Here is a 21,368-nt window from a genome sequence, read left to right on the forward strand (position 1 = left end):
TAAAAAGGCGCTTCTAGGAGGCGCTGGATGAGGTGGTGCGGGGTATTCTGCTGACGGAGAAGCTATTCATAGGAGAGAATTTCAATGGTCATATTGGGTCGTCGGCTAGTGGCTATGGTGAGGTGCACGGTGGCTTCGGCTTTGGTGATAGGAACGGGGGTGGTACCTCACTATTGGATTTCGCTAGAGCTTTTGAGTTGGTGATCGTGAACTCTATGTTTCCGAAGACGAAGGAACATTTGGTTACTTTCCGGAGTATGGTGGCTAAGACTCAAATTGACTATCTCCACCTCAAGAGGTGTGATAGGGGGTTGTGCGAGGATTGCAAGGTGATCCCGAGTGAGAACCTCGTAACTCAACATAGGCTCCTAGTGATGGACATCGGTATTTTGATGAAGAGGTTTATACGAGGTCCGTCGAGGATCAGGTGGGGAGCTTTGTCTAAGGATAATACGTAAGAGTTGGAGGGGCGGCTGACAAATATGGGTGCCTAGAAGAGTGGTGGAGACGCTAGCGCTATGTGGACGGCGACGGCGAACTGTATAAGGGAGGCAGCAAGAGAAGTGTTGGGAGTTTCAAAAGGCTATTATGGCGGGCACCAAGGCGACTGGTGGTGGAATGACATGGTCCAAGGTAAAGTGGAAGCCAAGAAAGCGGCATACATTAAGTTAGTAGAGAGCATTGACGAGGATCAAAGGAGAGCGAACAAAGAAAGATATAAGGAGGCTAGGAAGGAGGCAAAAGTAGCGGTCACAGAGGCTAAGACTGCTACTTTTTGTCGGCTTTATGAGGAACTAGGGGGAAAGGTGGGGATAAGAAGTTATTTCGATTAGACAAAGCGAGAGCGAAGAATGTTCGTGATCTGGATCAAGTGAGGTGTATCAAAGACGAGGACGGTCGAGTATTGATGGAAGAGGCCCAGATTAGGCAAAGATGGCAGTCGTACTTTCATAAGCTTCTGAATGAAGAGGGGGATGGAAACATCGTATTAGGGCAATTGGGGCACTCCAAGAGTCACCAAGACTTTAGGTATTGTAGGCGCATTAAGGTTGAGGAGGTCGTGGGTGCGATGGGTAAGATGAGTCAGGGCAAAGAAACCGGACCTGACGAGATTCCAGTAGAGTTTTGGAAATATGCGAGTAGGGCAGGCTTGGAGTGGCTGGCTGAGCTATTTAATGTTATCTTCAAGACAAAGAGGATGCCTGATGAGTGGCGGTGGAGTACAATGGTTCCGGTATACAAGAACAAAGGGGATATCCAAAATTGTAACAACTATAGGGGTATCAAGTTACTAAGTCATACCATGAAAGTCTGGGAGAGAGTGGTGGAAATGAGGATAAGGAGGGCGGTGTGTATATCGGAAAACCAGTTCGGGTTCATACCGGGCCGTTCTACAACGGAAGCTATCCACCTTATCAGGAGGTTGGTGGAACTATACATGGATAGGAAGCATTTGCATATGGTGTTTATTGACCTAGAGAAAGCATATGACAAGCTCCCTGGGGACGTCCTTTGGAGGTGTCTGGAGGTGAAAGGTCTGTCGGTGGCTTACATTAGGGCGATAAAGGATATGTATGATGGAGCTATGACTCGGGTTAGGACTGTGGGAGGTGACTCAAAGCCTTTTCCGGTGGTTATGGGATTGCACCAAGGATCTACGCTCAACCCGTTCTTATTTGCTCTAGCGATGGACGTACTGACACATCATATCCAAGGTGCCATGGTGTATGTTGTTCGCTGATGATATAGTTCTGATTGATGAGAGGCGAGGCGGCGTTAATGGGAGACTGGAGGTATGGAGGCAGACTCTAGAGTATAAAGGTTTCAAGTTGAGTAGGACTAAGACAGAATATGCGGAATGTAAGTTCAGCAACGTGACGGGGGAAGCGGATGTGGAAGTTAGGCTTGACTCACAGGTCATCCTCAAGAGAGAAAGTTTTAAGTACTTAGGGTCTATTATCCAGGGAGATGGGGAAACATGGGGATGTTACACACCGTATAGGAGTGGGGTGGATGAAATGGAGGTTAGCGTATGGAGTCCTGTGTGACAAGAATGTGCCACTGAAACTCAAAGGTAAGTTCTATAAAGCGGTGGTTAGACCGGCCATGTTGTGTGGATCTAAGTGTTGGCCAGTCAAGAATTCATCATATCTAGAAGATGAAAGTAACAGAAATGAGGATGTTGAGATGGATGTGTGGGCACACTAGGCTGGATAAGATTTGGAACGAAGATATTCGGGAGAGGGTGGACGTGGCTCCCGTGGACGACAAGATGCGGGAAGTGCGACTTAGATGGTTCGGACACGTGTGGAGGAGAAGCCTAGATGCACCGGTTAGGAGGTGTGAATGGTTGACTTTGGCAGGTACAAGAAGAGGCAGAGGGCGGCCTAGGAAGTATTGGGGCGAGGTGATGAGGAAGGACATGGCGCGACTTCAGATTTCTGAGGACATGGCTCTTGATAGGAACATGTGGAGGTCGATCATTAGGATGGTAGGCTAGGGGGTAGTCGAGAGTTCTTCCCTCTTTGTACCGGGTAGTCTGTTAGAGTTTCGCTAGGTTTGTTAGCGGTCTTTGTTGTATTCACATTGGTGTTTTGCATAGTTTTGTGTTATTGTCCTTTCACTTATTTGTTGTGGTTATTTTCTTTCTGGTATCTTTTATTGTTACATGTATTTTCTCTTATTTCTTTTCTGATATTATTGCCTTTCTTGTTGAGCCGAGAGTCTCCTGGAAACAGCCTCTTTGCCCTTTTCGGGGTGGGGGTAAGGTCTGCGTACACTCTATTCTCCCCAGACCCCACTAGTGGGATTTTACTGGGTATGTTGTTGTTTTTGATTCATGTACAACACATACAATATTCAAAGAGAAGAAATATTTCTCTCATTTAAGTATGTGTAAGGCAAATGTTGCTACAATTTCTGGTAGTAGTAAATTAATTGAAGGCTCTAGAAGAGCTACTATAACTCTGCCTAAGGGAACAATACTTATCATAGAGAATGCAATGTTCTCCTCCAAGTCCAAGAGGAACTTGTTGAGTTTTAAAGGTATCCGCCGAAATGGATATCATATTGAGACAATAGATGAGAATAATCTTGAATATCTCATTATTAACAAAAATGGCTCTGGCCAGAAAAGGGCTATTGAGAAGTTCCCATCTTTGTTTTGTGGCTTGTATTGGACAAGAATTAGTGCAATTGAGGCACATTCTATTGTAAACCAAAAGGTTACTGATTCCAATACTTTTGTACTTTGGCATGATCGATTAGGACACCCTAGATCAATTATGATGAGACGAATTATAGAAAATTCAAATGGGCATCCATTAAATAATGCATTTTCTTGCACTTCTTGTTAGGCAAGTTAATTATAAGACCATCAGCAACAAAGGTTGGGATTGGGTCCCCTGTGTTTTTAGAACGTATACAAGGGGACATTTGTGGACCTATTCACCCACCTAGTGGGTCGTTTAGATATTTTATGGTCTTAATAGATGCATCTTCTAGATGGTCTCATGTGTGCCTATTGTCATCTCGCAACCTCGCATTTGCAAAATTAATGGCACAAATAATTCGTTTACGGGCGCAATTTCCCGATAATCCAATTAAGTCTGTTAGACTTGATAATGCTGCTGAGTTTTCATCCCAAGCATTTAATGATTATTGCTTATCAATTGGGATAAAAGTGGAACATCCTGTAGCTCATGTTCACACTCAAAATGGTCTTGCAGAGTCTTTAATTAAACATCTGCAATTGATAGCAAGACCGTTACTCATGAAAACGAGGTTGCCCACTTCTGTTTGGGGTCACGCCATTTTACATGGAGCGACGCTAGTTCGTCTTAGACAGACAAATTATTATAAATATTCCCCGTTGCAATTAGTTTTGGGTCATAAACCTAATATATCCCATTTAAGAATTTTTGGATGCGCAATATATGTGCCTGTAGCACTGCCATATCGCACCAAAATGGGTCCCCAAAGAAGGTTAGGAACATATATTGGGTTTGAATCACCCTCTATTATTCGCTATCTTGAAACATTAACGGGAGATTTGTTTACTGCACGATTTGCAGACTGTCGATTCGATGAGACACTTTTCCCAAATTAGGGGGAGAAAATGGTGAAACCAAACGGAAAATTTTGTGGAAAAATCCATCATTATCTCATCTTGATCCACGTGCCTTTATTTGTGAAAAAAAGATGCAAAAGATTATCCATTTGCAGAGAATAGCAAATCAAATGCCAGACGCATTTACGGATCTAAAAAGGATAACATAATCACATATCCCTGTAGAGAATGTTCCAATCCATATTGATGTCCCTGTTGGACAATCTTCTAATGTCATAGCTAATGAGTCAAAAGCACGCCTAAAACGTAGGTTCTAAGGATCGAAATCCTAGAAAAAGGAAAATAAATGATCAAAAATGACACTACGAAAGAATCTCATGAAGAAATCCACGATTTAATAAATTCTGAGATTCATGAGGAATCCACTGAGGCCGAGACTCAAGAAAATAAGGAACTATCAATAAATCCAATCAATATTGAGACAAATTTGAATCAATTGGATATAGTGGTGGATTATGTCTTTGCATATAATGTTGCATCTATAATTATGCAAGATAGTGAGGATCTTGAACCTAAATCTGTTGGAGAATGTCTACAAAGACGTGATTGGCCAAAATGGCAAGAAGCAATCCATTCAGAGTTGAATTCACTTGCAAAACGTGAAGTTTTTGGGCCTGTAGTCCAAACACCTAACGGTGTTAAGCCTGTTGGCTATAAATGGGTCTTTGTACGCAAAAGGAATGAGAAAAATGAGGTATAAAGATATAAGGCACGCCTTGTTGCACAGGGATTTTCACAAATACTCGATGTCGATTATGAAGAGACATATTCACCCGTTATGGATGTTATAACTTTCATTATCTCATTAGTTTTGCTGTCCATGAAAAGCTTGACATGCATTTAATGGATGTGGTTACCGCCTACCTTTATGGATCACTTAATAATGAGATATACATGAAAATTCCCTAGGGATTTAAAATGCCTAACGCACATAATTCAAAGTCCCGGGAAATATTTTCAATCAAATTGCAAAGATCTTTGTATGGTCTAAAGCAATCAGGACGAATGTGGTATAATCGTCTTAGTGAGTATTTATTAAAGGAATGCTATATAAATGATGCCATTTGCACATGTGTTTTTATAAAGGAAACAACATCGGAATTTGTTATACTTGCTGTATATGTTGATGACATAAACCTTATTGGAACTCCTATAGAACGCCAAAAGGCAATTGATTATTTAAAGAAGGAATTCGAGATGAAAGATCTCGGAAAGACAAAATTATGTCTTGATTTGCAAATTGAACATTTGTCAAATGGAATTTTTGTTCATCAATCTGCCTACATAGAAAAGGTATTGAAACAGTTTTACATGGATGGAGCACATCCATTAAGTACTCCGATGGTTGTTCAATCACTTGATGTGAATAAGGACCCATTCCGACCTCAAGAAGAGAATGAAGAGCTACTTGGTCCTGAAGTACCCTATCTTAGTGCAATTTGGTGCACTAATGTATCTTGCCAATACTACAAGGCCTGACATAACCTTTTCAGTTAATGTCTTAGCAAGATATAGCTCTGCTCCTACAAGGAGACATTGGAATGAAATCAAACACATATTGCGGTATCTAAAAGGAACTACCGATATGAGTTTATTTTATGGCAATAATTGCAGACCTGATCTTGTTGGTTATGCCGATACTGGGTATTTATCCGATCCACACAAGGCTCGATCTTAAACAGGCTATGTGTTTACATGTGGAGGCACTGCCATATCTTGGCGATTGACTAAGCAATCAATTGTGGCTACTTCATCTAATCATGCTAAGATAATTGCTATTCATGAAGCAAGTCGAGAATGTGTGTGGTTGAGGTCTATAATACATCTTATTCGAGACAAATGTGGTTTGAAGTGCGACAAACTACCCACGATTTTGTATGAAGACAATGCAGCATGCATAGCCCAATTGAAGGGAGGATTCATAAAAGGAGATAGGACAAAGCACATTTCACCAAAGTTATTTTTCACATATGATCTTCAAAAGAATGGTGATATCAATGTGCAACAGATTCGTTCAAGTGATAATATGGCTGATTTGTTCACAAAATCTCTACCGACGTCAACCTTCAAGAAGCTAGTACATAAGATTGGGATGCGAAGGTTCAAGGATGTGAAATGATGCTCTTATCAGGGGGAGTTTAATACGCATTGCACTCTTTTTCCCTTACAAGGTTTTGTCCCACTGGGTTTTCCTTGCAAGGTTTTTAACAAGGCAACCAAAAGACGTATTGTTAGATATGTGTACTCTTTTTCCTTTTCTAGATTTTTTTCCCATTGGGTTTTATTTTAGTTTAGATTTTAATGAGGCACATTACCCATCGAGTAGACATTCAAGGGGGAGTGTTATGAATAGAATTTTATTTAGAGTGAATGTCTATCTTGTAGAGAGTTTTACTTTATGACTAAGTCATTTTTCCCCTATAAATAGAGAGGTCTTACCTCATTGTAGATCATCCCAAAATTCATTGAAAATTCCCTCTCTATTTCTCTGCAATATTGTTCTTCTACTTTTATTGTTTATTACACCTCCAATATTCTTGAACCGCTCAAAGTATCCTATTTGTTTAACTTTTTGCTATGCTTGGCGAAACAATCCTATAAAATGGAATAACTGAGTCTTAATCTTCACAATTTCTAGTCTAGTTAGTAAAAATAGAATATAAAAGACGAACTAGGATAAATAAGATATACACAAACCCCTTCGAGAAATCCAAATCCTTTGGCCAAAGATACATCATTGGTATTATTATACACTAGTGTATTTGTTCGCGTTTCGTATTGGCATTATTATACACTAGTGTATTTGTTCGCGCTTCGCGCGATTATATATATAATTTGTAAAAATTGAATAAAATCAGAAATATTAAGTATTTTCAATGACAATGTGATTGTAATTTTTATACCTTCAATACTATACATGTTACAAGTTTATCATGAAATGATATAATTGTCCTCACATATATAAAGGGATTAATTTGTATATGTAAAATCGATATGTATTTCTTATATTATCTCTTTGATTTTCTAAAAAGTTGAAGAAATTTAAGAGATCTATGTTTTTTTAATAGAATAATAATTGTCCTCACATATATAAAGGGATTAATTTGTATTTGTAAAGTCGATATGTATTTCTTATATAATTATCTCTTTGATTTTCTAAAAAGTTGAAGAAATTTAAGAGATCTATGTATTTTAATAGAATAATAAATGTCCTTATTTACTATATGCATATCTAAGTTAGTTTTATTTTTTAAAATTTTGTTCGGATATTTTTCCTTACATAAAAAAGAATGTAAAATTATAATACAGTAAAAATAAATTAAAATACAAACAAAGAAATTTGTACATGATGAAATAATAATTAAAAAAGGAAAGTTGCACCCATTTAGGCTGTTGGCCGTTTCTATGTTGAAAAACACAAAAAATAATTTTTTAGATGTGATCATCTCTTTTAAGAGATTTGTAAACTCAATTCTTGTCCTTCATAGTCGCTTGAAGATGATTTTGCTTAATTGTTTTAAAAAGAAAATAGAAAAATAAAAGACCCGATCTTACGTATTGCCATGAATTCTTGCATGATTTTTTTTACGGTTCTTGCTTTTTATCACTTACTTTGATGGAAATCAACTACCAATTGTATTTTTAGCAATGTTATTTGTTGAGTGTTCCAAGTTGGCATATTCCTTAAAACTATTAGAGAACTATTCTACGACATATGTATTTATATGTGTTTTCACTTGTAGTATACATCCAAAATACATTAACATCAGAAAAAATATGCTATTCATTCATGAATCTTACACCGATCTTAAAGCGAAGTACATAGATACAACATTTCTCAAAGTCAGAGAGAAAGAAAAAGGAAAAGAAGAAATAAAAGGAACCTTAATCATAAGAAAATAAAAGGAAAAAAGAAATATAGAAGCAGTGCATAGTTTCCCGAGCTGTTGTTGATACCTCTCTTGCAAACCGATCATCATTCAAGAGCCTTCTCCTCCAGCAAAACTAAAACATGAATCTAATATTGCAATAAATATAACACCATTACTATTTCAGATATGGAATGAAAAAGGTTAACCTTGGGTAGGAGTCTCATGAAACAAAAATTATGAATTTATATAGGCAAAAGTAGAGGAATACCATAAGGTATCTTAAATTTTTAAATTAAATATTTGAGGGTTATGAAAATCATAGGAGTTATAGATAATTGGACATTATTAAGAGTGGAAGTTAAAGAGGTGTGTGAGTTACCAAAATAAAAATTTTAAAACAAATAAAGGACAAAAGATGAATACAAATTATCATAAATTTACATATTTGGGGTTTATGGATATAGAAGGCAAGGAGTTATTGAGATTATTAAAAATATAGGTTATCAAGATAATAAGGTGAGAGTTACGAAGATAGAATAATGATAAAAACTTAAAAAGAAAAGGAGAAAAAAATAAATATATTTTTTGGGAGGTGTCACTTCACTTTTCTAGTGTAGATTTTTAAATATAAATAGATATAGATTTTTAAATATAAATAAATATAGATATAGATTTAAAAAAGACTAAATTAAGAGTGAGCATAATTTTGCATGAATATATTTAAGAGAAAAATCTTATCCAAGTTACAATCGTCAGCGTATTGTCATAATATCGTAACATGACAAATAATCAGTATCGCCAGTTCCAAGGCCAAAACCTTTGATCTTTACCAATACCCTTTTAACTTTTGTACATTGTTTCCCATTTCTTCTCTTTTTGGGTTTTTTTTCTAAGTTAAATTTCACAATTTTCTTACTCCAAAAAGTTCTGTATTTTCAGCTTCAACTTCTCTGATCTAATCCAAATTCCAAAGATATGGCAAATAAAACTTCCGATCTTGTTGGGCGAGTAGACCCAGCTCAGAGTTTCAATACTGAAGCGCTGCTTCGCTATGCCTCTGCTAATGTTGTTGGCTTCCCTACAAACCCTTCTCAATTTACTGTTTCTCAGGTTTTGTATGCTCCTTCTTTTTCCCCCTTTGTTCTTTTTTGTAATTATTTGCTAAAGAATCATCTGTAGGTTGTGACTTTGACAAGTAAATACTTGCCTTTTTTCTCTTTATTTTTGTTAATGAATTTATCAGTGTGCAAAGTAAAAAGGAAGCTCCAGAAACCATGTTGCGTGATTGATTGTATAAACATACATATAATGTGTTAAATGCTGGAATTAGCAAAAGAAGAGGATAAAGAAAAGACTGAATTTCTTGGAATTGGGGTAAATAAAAGAAGAAAAGTTTTGTGCTTTACTGTGTTTGGCTGGAGTTAAGCTTCAGTTAGGTGATTGGTATACCGGATTATGGTGGCAAAAGGAAGCTTAAGATTAAGAAATCCTCTGTTTTAGCTTAATGCAAATTTCTTTCTTTTTTCTCCTTCTTTCATTTGTTTGCTTTTTAAATTTAATCTTTTTGGGATTGGGCGTGTCGAATCGGTAGAGACTCCATGGAAGGTAGAGATATGTTTGGAGGGAATGTTGCCTGATACTAGGTGGTGTAATGTATATGGCAATGATAAGCTTATGGCTTTATGCTTTATGGGAGGGAATTGTAGCCTAGGCACTCCAATTTGTTTATCTAGTTAGAAAGAAAAATGCGTTATTGCAAAGGTCAAAATTGATCTACACAATGAGTGGCTATGAAACATGAAAAAAAGGGCAGCCTAATGCACGTAGCATCCCGCATTTACGTAGGGTCCAGGGAAGTGGGGTAAATGTAGGAAGTCTATCCTAAGGCAAGCATCAGTAGTTGATTCCACAACAATGAGTGTTATGAAACATAGTGATGAAAAAGAAACACCGTTTCATTGTAATTGATCTTGTTTTCTAAAGGAAAAGGAGAATTCTTAAAATGATAAACAAATGTTTTTATAAAACTTCAATTCTGGCATGTGCTTGTTACTAACATTATCATCTAAATTCAAAGTCATTATTATCTTGAACAAAATATAGAAGCTATCCGAAACAAAAATTGGAAGTGCTTTCCTCAGATTAGTAATAGAAGTTCTAGTTCCCTTTTAGGAATTCTTCCTAGCGAAGGAAGGAGAATAGAATCAACACTTCTAAAAGTATTCTTGCCAATCTGGATATGAGCTCAGTGTTAAACCTGCTGAGATTTGAATGCTGTCAATCTGTATTAGTTTGATATTGGAAGATACAATTTTCTTTACTTCTGTGCGGCTTTCATCTGTACTCAGAACAAAGGCTTCCATGTCTAATGCAGTTTTTTGTTGCAAAGTTCTCACTTTTCTTTTGTTTTTAAATGTCATCTTCATTGTGTTACAGTTTGGGCATGGTCAATCAAATCCCACTTTCCTCATTGAGGTCCATTCAGGAACCTTGGCAAAGAGATATGTGTTGAGAAAGAAACCTCATGGAACTTTGTTGACATCTGCTCATGCTGTTGAGAGAGAGTATAAGGTTGTGGTGTATTCTTTCTTTCTCTTGTGAAGTAAATATGTTCAGTAATATGTCATGCGTGTGCATGTTCTGTGTTTAACTTTGAGATTTTGATGTTGACATGGCAGGTTCTACATGCAATGAGTACTCATACGGTGGTTCCAGTCCCAAAAGTTTTCTGTTTGTGTACAGATTCAAGTGTGATCGGAACTCCATTTTACATCATGGAGTACTTGGAAGGACGTATTTTTATAGACCCTAAGTTACCAGTATGAATTCCGTTTTCAAATATTTATCTGATATTTTTTAGCTTATCAAAATGAAAATTGTGGTATCACTAGGATAATATTGATTCATAAGATAAATCGTACCTTCTATTGTCTGGAATAGGATGTACAGCCTGAAAGAAGAAGGGTCATATATCGTGCTGTTGCTCAAGCTTTGGCTGTTCTTCACTCTGCTGATGTTGATGCAATCGGTCTTGGTAACTATGGGAAGCGGACAGACTATTGTAAGCGACAGGTAAAGAAAACTAGATCTCTGTCCCAAAATAGTTGGGTTCGGGAACATGAATCCTGTACATATTCCTGTTAAGGCCCATTTCATTCTAATACATATCTGGAAAAAAAATTGTGCCTTATTTGCTTTTGGTTGGTCTACCGCTCTTGAGCATTGAAAATTGTAATGCAACTGGAAATATCACATTTGTTTATGGGTTTGTTACCTGAATAGTTCAGTTACTTTATTCATGACACTTTCTTGTGCTGGGTGACACTTAATATTGTCTGATTATTTGTGTAACCTAGTTCAGGTAGAGAGGTGGGCCAAACAATATCTTTTGTCTACTGGTGAGGGTAAGTCCAGGAGAAACCCTAAAATGTTAGAGCTGGCTGATTGGTTGCGGCAACATATTCCCCTTGAAGATTCCTCTGGGGCAACAGCAGGTCTAGTTCACGGTGACTTCCGAATTGATAATGTTGTGTTTCATCCTATTGAGGTGCGGTGCTTGAAAGCATCTGAAACTTCCTTCTGTTCCTTGTAGTAGCCTATGCTATAGGTGTTCTTTTTCATGTGTGCCGCCCTTCCCTGCCCCGAAAGCGCCTATAGTGCAACTGACTATGTTAGTTGATGTTGCAGGATAGAGTTATAGGTATTCTTGATTGGGAACTCTCCACTTTGGGTAATCAAATGTGTGACGTTGCCTACAGCTGCTTGGTACTACCACTCTTTTGCGGTTTCTACTTAATTTCTCGATATTATTAGGCCAATGACATGCACCATCCTCAGAGTCATGTTTTCTGTATTTAGTAGCCTTCACTAGGATTTTGTTTCACATGATTGATATATAGACCCAAATAACTTTTTTCAAAGTTATAATATCTTTTCTTTCTTATCAGGGACATATTGTGAACATAGCATCCGAAGATATAGAAGAGAATAATGGCTTTGAACTCACCAGCTTCCCTGAAGGAGTGCCTTCACTTGCCAATTATCTCGCAGATTACTGCTCAGCAGCTGTAAGGCCTAACTTTCTGCGTCTTTGTTAGATGGTTATTCCTGAGCAGGGATTTCTTGTATTTATCTTTGAACTGACTAATAGAGAATAAAAGTAATAAAGAAAGCATGGCCACATTTGTTCCTTTGTTATGCAAGGAAAAAAAAACTGACTGGAGTATAGAGATTGTGATGTCTTTTGAAAATGCCTGCCTTGTAGTATAATCCCGTATTCAAAATGTTAAAACGTTTGTGCATGGTTTATCATCTTTGTTTTTTTGGAGGGTTAATTATCAAGAGAAAATCAGCACTCTCTAATACGGTGCAACTACTTGTCTCTGACTTCTTTTGGCTTTGTTTTTTGGCATTCAGGGAAGACCTTGGCCAGTCGATCAATGGAAGTTCTACATTGCTTTTTCCTTATTTCGCGGGGCTTCAATATATGCTGGTGTACATTCCAGATGGATCATGGTAATCAGATTTCTTATTAATCTTGTGGTGACATCATTTTGATGTTTTGACCAACAATTTTGTTATGTACGTAAGATTTATTATCTATATTATAGATCTCTAATAATCGGTTTGCAGGGTAATGCTTCAGGAGGTGAACGTGCCCGGAGCACTGGAGAAAAGGCTGATTCCTTCATCAGAACTGCATGGTCGTTTATCCAAAGAAAATCTGTTCTCCCTCAGCACCCTCCAACCGGTAAATCCTATACCTTAACAACTTCTTTGCTGTTTCTAGTTTAACTAATCTCTCCAATTATGGATGGTCATTCTAGCCTTTTTAGTATCATGTACACTCTTATTATTCGTAATTCTTCGAATACCATTCTGCATACTCTCTATGTTTCAACTGTAATTTTGCTCCAGCTCTACATTCGAAACTCGTGTAACATTAAAAGTTTGAGCCAAAATTCTCCTGTGTTCAAACTCCACTTTTCAGTGAAATTGCAGATGATTCTAGTCAGTACCCAACCTTTAACATGTCTCTGCAGCAAAAAGAACAAATCTGCACTTGAAAAATTGCAACCTTTTGTCCTTCACATTCATTTTCATGGGCATTGAATGTCCATAAGAACTGGTCACTTTGCTGAATAAAATCTGATAGGCTACTATGACTTTATTGGTCATGTCGCTTGAGATAGTAAAACTCAGTTGTAATACCTGTTCCCTCTATCAAAGTTTTCTGTTGTACTCAACCATGCAGAGACAAGTTCAGAGCATAGCCCAAATCAAGGAATGCCAGTGGGAGGGAGATTTGTGCCCAGTGAGAAGGTTCAAAAGTTGAGGCAGAAATTGATAAAATTTATGGAGGATCATATATATCCAAGGGAAAATGAGTTTTCCAAGCTTGCACAGTCTAACATGCGTTGGACGATTCACCCAGATGAAGAGAAATTAAAGGAGCTGGCAAAAAAAGAAGGATTGTGGAACTTGTGGATACCAGTGAGTTTGTAAAGCTCTATTTTGGCATGAAGGAGTGAATGATTCCAGACATTTGCTTTCTAAGAATGTACCTTATGTCTTTTTTCCCACTAATATGCAGTTTGATAGTGCTGCTCGGGCAAGAGAACTGATCTATGGCAGCAGAAATGGTCTAAGCAATAATGATTCTGATAGATTATTGGGTGCTGGCCTTTCCAACCTGGAGTATGGATATCTATGTGAAATTATGGGTCGTTCTGTTTGGGCGCCGCAAATTTTCAACTGTGGGGCACCTGATACAGGAAATATGGAGGTAAAGTAAACATTACTTAATGTTTTGTAAAGAGATGGTTTGCGGGCGGCTACTACAGTAATATTCTTTTAACTAGAATCAACGAAAGACTCCAGTTGCAAATATATGATAAATAATATTAAGAATGCTTAACTAGCTCGTGCAGCTGTGGTGGAAAATTTAACTGGTGAAAAGTGAAAACAGTAATAGGTTCATAAAGACAACTTGCTATGCCCTTCGATGCATAATTGCTTATGTTCTGACTTATCTTTTTGGGAGTGATTCTTCTTGTCAGGTATTACTTCGGTATGGGAATGAGGTACAGATGAAGGAATGGCTTGTTCCCTTGCTTGAGGGAAAGATACGCTCTGGCTTTGCAATGACAGAGCCTCAAGTTGCATCCTCAGATGCCACCAATATAGAGTGTTCCATTAAAAGGTAGACACAAGCTACGATAAAAAGGATATGAGATCAATTTCCCCTCCCCCCCACACCCCCCTTAGGGGCTGAGGGAGCTAAAAAACAAGGAAAATGAATGACATGCGAAAATAACAGAAGCAAAGCTGAAAATGAGATTCTCAAGTGAAATCATTGGAATTATTAACAAGAAGTTCTGAATGGTTTTCCCTTTTTATCTTGTCCCTTATCTCATAATCACAACACTTCTCCAAATGTCATGTTACTATATATACAAAACTCCATTGCTCGGGCAATTATGATGAATTTATCTTTTCATCGTCGCAATCTTTTCCTCTTCTCTTGGTGACTTAGTACTTTAGATGTGTAAAATGAGATGCAAACGATATGTCTTATGTTCTTAGTGGTAGAGGAAACCATTGGTTCAATGGTCATATTAAGGTTTTAATCCCAAGATGGTAAACCTAAATTTCTCAAAATTTTGTCGGAATGTTGAAAAACATCTATGTGTCCTTTTTTTGGTTGAGAAAGATAACATTGAAGAACATTTATCTGTCTTAAACTACTTAATAAATATTTCGGAGAGAAATTTGTAACATTGGGATCAGAATATTGTGCAAGATGTTGAACATGAATCTTGAGGATTCTGATGGAACCTCTATTCAATTTAGAAGGGCTGTGTTCAGCTTAATCATCCTATGCTTTGTTAAATACACAGGAAACATTAGAGGGATTTTGGTCATATTAGAGTCAAATGACTAGGACTTACTCGCCCCCCAGCCCAGAAAAAAAAAAGAGAGTCAAATGCTGAAATTTGTTAGATTAATAAAAATAACTGTGGGAGCAATGGATTGTACAGGCACGGGGACTCATATATCGTCAACGGGACAAAATGGTGGACCAGTGGAGCCATGGACCCCCGGTGCAAAATTCTCATTGTGATGGTTAGTTATTTTTGCTTCTCAACGAGAAATAATTTGTTCTGTTTATACGTTTTTGTTCAACCCAATTAGTCTGGATGAATGGCAGGGAAAAACTGACTTGGCAGCTCCAAAGCATAAACAACAATCCATGATCTTGGTGGACGTCAACAGTCCTGGTATTACCGTGAAGAGACCGCTGACAGTATTTGGTTTTGATGATGCCCCTCATGGTCATGCAGAAATATTATTTGAGAATGTACGTGTTCCAGCCAATAATATCCTGCTTGGTGAGGGGCGTGGTTTCGAGATTGCACAGGTATTGACTTCAACATATCTTATGATATTTAATGAGCTCATTTTTTTATTCCTAAATCTGTTTTATTCAAACAATCATTATGCTTTTGCATTCTCCTTTGAATTTGATACATCCCAGGAAAGTAATTTAATCTCCCCGCATATATGTGCTATGATATTTGAGTATCACCCTTTGTTATTCAAAATATTAAACGTACGGGTTTGAGGAAAGATATCTGCAGCATGTCGAATAGTATCTGAAACTTGGTTGTTGCTGTATTCTTATTCTTGTAGGGTAGGTTGGGACCGGGAAGGTTGCATCATTGCATGAGACTAATAGGGGCAGCAGATCGCGGCATGCAGATGATGGTTCAAAGGGCCCTTCAGAGAAGAGCCTTTGGAAAATTAATTGCTCAACAAGGCTCATTCCTTTCTGATGTTGCTAGGGTAAGTTTTTGTGCATTTAAGCATAATCTCCCATAACAGAAACTGCTTTGCCAGAATATTTTTGTCTCTTCATTTTCCATAATTCTATTTGAAATGATACATGACAATGGACTTTACAGTGTCGAATTGATCTGGAGAAAACCAGATTACTGGTTCTGGAAGCTGCTGAGCAGCTTGATCGGCTTGGAAACAAAAAGGCCCGTGGTACAATTGCAATGGCAAAGGTTAGTAAGAGCATCGTGACAGTGATCTACGTGATGAGCGTTATGTCTCGTTCTGAAAATACTTTACCATGACTATATGGTTTATAGGTTGCTGCTCCGGATATGGCATTGAAGGTGCTTGACACAGCAATGCAAGTGCACGGAGCTGCTGGTTTATCAGGTGACACTGTTCTTGCCCATCTGTGGGCTACAGCTAGGACGTTAAGAATCGCAGATGGTCCTGATGAAGTACACTTGGGGACAATTGCAAAGATGGAACTACAAAGAGCCAGACTATAATGATATAAATCCTTTTCTACACCGTTGGATGATCCAAATAGTTTGTTTGTATATAACCTCAACCTCTACCCACAACAAGAAGAGAATAATTGATAAATCCAAATTATTGGAAAAAGCGGGCAGAGAGCATGAATCAGAAGTCTATAGATCATAAAGTAAAATAATCATGGTGAAAATGAGTATAAGCAATATGGTGCTTGGATTATATTATTTGTATTGGTCAATAATGGTGTCAGTTTGTGGCAGCTACCTAAATCTTACCAACTGATGTATGCATGATCTCCAAGTTCTTTGAGAATTCTGAGTTGCAACGTCTTGGTTTTTGCATGAGCTTTCTTCACTTTGCTCTGTTTGAAATTCTTGAAGTTGTATTAGATTGCGTTATTGGAACATAACTAGTGTTAATTTTGAGCTTTCCTCACTTTTCTCTATTCTTTATTTTTCCAATTTTCTTTTCATGATACGTAAAATAAGAGCACCTGCTTTGAAGGACTCGATTTTATGTCCAAACATCACATGCCAGCAAATGTGGTCACCATTGTAGGTACTCAAGATATTGTGTATGGGGAGGTGGATATATAGGATTATTAGTTGCTTGATCAGGAGCCTAGCTCTACTGCGAGTCAAAAATCCAATTTATACGTCCCTTTTTTTTTTATTTACGTAGATTTTATCAATTATCAGCCCCGATGAACCTCCTCATCTCGTGGCTTGGAACATCTATGTAGATGAGATTGGATTTATAGTGCTAATTAAGGGTGGTATAATGATTCTAAAGGTCACTAAAATGAAATTTATAATAAGGTTATCTGTCTTTTGAAAAAGTAACTGATGCATTATTAATAAACTTAATCAGTCGTGTTTTCATGTACTTTTTCATTTTTCGTTCGAAAAAAATAACATGCATTGTAAGTATCAAATTGTTTTCAAAGGGGAAGTTAGCATTGAAACATTTTATTTATCACTTTATTTATTTGATTAATGTGTTATCTAACTCTGTACGCCCTAATACTTCTATCAGTAACGTGATTACGTGAATGTTCACGAGTAAAAGATGATAATTTGCTGATATACTCTTCTAAAGTTATTTTTGCTGATAATTTATAGATTAATTATAAATTCTGATATTCAAAGGGCAAAGCTGTATAATGCACAAGTTAGAAACAAACAGGAATTGAATTGACCAGTACAATTCCATTTACCAAACCTTAATTGTAGGAAAATTAAAGTTAAAAATGAACACTAATTAACAGCCTCGTCTTTCCTTAAAGACCATTTCACAACCTCACATCCTCAACTGAAACCAACAATAATTTTGCTATTGTACTTTGTTCCATTACAATATAAATAGGTTTTCCATTTTGAACAAATATATCTTTCAGAGCCAAGGGGCATGTACCCTCTCTAATAAGAAAACACCCCCCAAAAGCTCTGCTATCAATAGAACAAAACAAAAAAAAAAACATTTTTTCTTTAAGGGAAAAAAAGAAAATTACAAAGTTATGGCTAACAAAATAGCCATTGCTGGCTTAGCCTCAATTCTTGTTGTGGCTTGTGTGGTAGCAGCAGCTGTTACCATTACTAAAAGAAATAGCAGTGATTCATCATCTAATAGTGGTGATCCTGTTTCCAATGATAGCCAAATTTCAACCTCTACAAAATCAGTACAAGCAATGTGTCAACCTACTGATTATAAAGAAGCTTGTGAAAAAAGTCTTGCATCAGCCAAGAACACAAGTGATCCAAAAGAACTTATAAAAGTTGCTTTTGAATCAACTATTACTGATATTAAAAATGCCATGAAAAATACTAGCTTGATTCAAGAAGCTGCTAAAGATCCAAGAACCAAAGATGCTTTACAAACTTGTGAATCTCTTCTTAATGTCTCTATTGATGATTTAAGAAGGTCATTTGATAAAGTTGGTACCTTTGATATCAACAAGATTAAGGATTATACTGATGATTTAAAAACATGGATTAGTGCTTCAATTACTTATCAAGAAACTTGTTTAGATGCTTTTGAAAACACAACTGGTGAAACTGGTGAGAAAATGAAAAAATTACTAAAAACTGCAGGGGAACTTACTAGTAATGGTCTTGCTATGGTTTCTAGTTTTGGTGAAATGCTTACAAATTTGCATATCCCTGGTATTAGTCGACGATTATTGACAACAGATTCTGAGTACACATCAGCGTTTGTTGAGGCCGGTTCTCGTCGGCTTCTTCAAGTTTCTGGTGCAAAGCCTAATGCTGTGGTTGCTCAAGATGGAAGTGGACAATATAAGACTATCAAAGAAGCACTTAAAGCTGTGCCCCCTAAGAATAACCAGACCTATGTTATCTTAATCAAGGCTGGTGAATATAAGGAAATGGTTGATATTCCAAGAAGTATAACAAATGTTGTATTTATTGGTGAAGGCCCAACCAAGACCAAGATTACTGGCAATAAGAATTTTGCTGATGGCACTGGCACTTATCACACTGCCACCGTTGGTATGTCATTCAGTTCAATAAATGAGTTTATGTTTTGTACACGAACGCCGCCAATCTTTTTTCTACACGAACTGTTTAACTTGATCAACAACAACAGATAACTCTTTACTTCAGTCCTGGTATAACAACTTGAAGAGTAATAGCTTGCCATAACCAGTTAAATTGCCCTATAGTGTAAGAAAAAATCTTTACAATGTTAGTATATATAACTTAAACAAATAGCCGACCGGATTCAGTGTTTACTTTTTCAGCCGGTATACATAGATTATACACTGAGTATACACATATTATACATAAAGTATGCATATATTATACATGTGTCAGCTATTTTTAGTCTAAACGGCTGGGTAGGCAGCTATATAGGTTACTTCTTCTAACTTAAACTCCTTATGAATACTATTTCACACTTTCTTGCTAAAATTTTGTTTGGAATTTTGAAGATATCAACTTTCATGTTACGAATTAGACTTTATTATAAACAGTTAAGTTAACCAGTTCTCCTTTGACAAACGTCATAATATATAGAGTTTATAAAAGAGTCAGGGTATAAAAGTTAAACTCTTCTAAATTGTGCAGCCGTGAATGGAGACGGATTCGTAGCAAGGGATATAGGATTCGAGAACACAGCAGGAGCAAAGAAGCACCAAGCAGTTGCGCTCCGCGTCTCAGCTGACAAGACAGTTTTCTACAACTGCAACATAGATGGATACCAAGACACACTCTACACACATTCCTACAGACAATTCTACAAGGACTGTACTATAACAGGCACCATTGACTTCATCTTTGGTGATGCATCGGCCGTGTTCCAGAACTGCAAGATGATTGTTAGAAAACCAGGAGACAATCAAGCTTGTATGGTCACTGCTCAAGGAAGAAAAGATCATCGCGGAGTTGGTGCAATCGTATTACAAAACTGCGATATCAGAGCTGAGCCAGCTTTTACTAGCACGCAGCCACCAATTAAAGCGTACCTTGGACGTCCATGGAAAGAATATTCAAGGACTATTATTATGCAGTCGTATATCGACGCGTTTATTGATCCTGAAGGGTGGGCCCCATGGAATGGAAATTTTGCACTTAATACTTTGTTTTATGCAGAGTATCAGAATAGAGGACCAGGAGCAAACATTGATAAAAGAGTTAAATGGGGTGGTTACAAAAGAAACATTTCACCACAAGAAGCTGAAAAATATGCTCCTGCTCATTTTATTGACCAAGATAACTGGATTAAGAAGACTGGTATTTCCTACTAGGAAGACGAATGTTTAACTGAAAAAAATGAGATTCCCTAATCCTTTTAACAAGTTTTATTTTTATTACAGATAAAAATATGTATTCAATTATGTTATTTAGGTTTCTATTACTCCTATCTAGTTTGCTTTTCTATTTTCTTTTTTCGTACCTTGTGATGTACTTAGTTTTAGGTTATTGATATCTATATTTTAGCTTATGCAAATTCAAACTTGGATTATTCTTTCTTTCCATTTTTATTTGCATTATTATATCCCTTAAAATCTTTTTCATGGTTTCTTTTAACCGTTTAATTTTAATTTGGGTTGCTCTGTCTTAATATATATCTGTCGACTGTCCTCTACCTCCCATTTTAAATTACTATAAGTTACGGAAATTTCATCGAGAATTATGTTGAACGCCACTTAATTAGTAATTATAGAAGTTAGTAGGATAAATGATGTAAAAGCATAAGTTGAGCATTTGTCTGAACTTCTCAATGTTATTATAAGACTAATTTGTGGATGAAATCACCAATATGTTGGTTTATATGTTGTACAAAAACAAGTGTAGAAATATCTCAGCAATGCATAACTTCCCAAATTAAACGAGGTGTGTTGTAAAATCATTTCTTTCTCCAGAATTATTGAGTCATTTTCCTATATATCCCCTAACCACCACCTACTGAATTAGAAACACTCAGTTCAGAATTCAAGAACTAAACTTATAAATTCTAGTATCATAGAATAAAAGTGGAACAGAATTCACATCATATAAAATGTAAGACTATATAGGGTAAAATATGCTCATATTAAATGTTCGCATAATAAAGCGACACATAGAACCGAATGCAGATGGAAAGCGAGGCAAATGACAATCAAGTCCGAAGGCAGCAATCTCATTTGTTCTCGAAGGGAATGTTGTTCATAAATACAAAATAAATACTTGCCATCCGGTAGCAGTTAATAATGAATATTCTATAACATTAAGTATTTAGTCCGTTACAGAGAATATAGTATTCATTGCCTACCGTTACACATTTTTTAATGGCTCCCATAATTGTCATTTAAGAGAGGCTTGATCCTAGAACCTTGTTCTCTAGGAACTTATAAATAGTGAGCTCAATAGCCATTGGAAGGGGCGAATTTTCTGACAAGCTTATGCTACATACTGTTCAAAGCTCAATAATATTTTATCTTCTTGCTTATTAATATCGTTACTACTGCCCCCAGAAGCTCTGCTCCCGGAACCAAGATCTCTGCTTTCTTATTTCAATTTCAACGCTAAGTCCTT

The 21,368-nt window shown here is 36.9% G+C and overlaps 3 protein-coding genes across 3 annotated transcripts; all 3 read left to right on the forward strand.

Annotated features, from left to right (window-relative positions):
• Positions 1-518: 518 nt before the first annotated feature.
• On the forward strand, positions 519-833 carry LOC142162054 (uncharacterized). Its single transcript, XM_075218355.1, has one exon. The coding sequence runs from the start codon at positions 519-521 to the stop codon at positions 831-833; it is 315 nt and encodes a 104-aa protein (XP_075074456.1).
• Positions 834-8,752: 7,919 nt separating this feature from the next.
• Positions 8,753-16,770, forward strand: LOC107764289 (putative acyl-CoA dehydrogenase IBR3). The gene is made up of 17 exons (XM_016582844.2): positions 8,753-9,111; positions 10,438-10,572; positions 10,680-10,820; positions 10,942-11,073; positions 11,363-11,548; positions 11,689-11,766; positions 11,949-12,068; positions 12,418-12,516; positions 12,634-12,751; positions 13,256-13,494; positions 13,595-13,786; positions 14,061-14,203; positions 15,042-15,126; positions 15,212-15,421; positions 15,694-15,846; positions 15,966-16,070; positions 16,158-16,770. The coding sequence occupies exons 1-17, from the start codon at positions 8,977-8,979 to the stop codon at positions 16,347-16,349; spliced, it is 2,463 nt and encodes an 820-aa protein (XP_016438330.1). The 5' UTR covers positions 8,753-8,976; the 3' UTR covers positions 16,350-16,770.
• Positions 16,771-17,739: 969 nt separating this feature from the next.
• On the forward strand, positions 17,740-20,329 carry LOC107764290 (pectinesterase-like). Its single transcript, XM_016582845.2, has 2 exons — positions 17,740-18,842; positions 19,419-20,329. The coding sequence occupies exons 1-2, from the start codon at positions 17,852-17,854 to the stop codon at positions 20,096-20,098; spliced, it is 1,671 nt and encodes a 556-aa protein (XP_016438331.2). The 5' UTR covers positions 17,740-17,851; the 3' UTR covers positions 20,099-20,329.
• The last annotated feature ends 1,039 nt before the right edge of the window (positions 20,330-21,368 follow it).

The sequence above is a fragment of the Nicotiana tabacum genome, chromosome 7, assembly GCF_000715075.1.
Source record: "Nicotiana tabacum cultivar K326 chromosome 7, ASM71507v2, whole genome shotgun sequence".
NCBI classification, from domain to species: Eukaryota; Viridiplantae; Streptophyta; class Magnoliopsida; order Solanales; family Solanaceae; genus Nicotiana; species Nicotiana tabacum.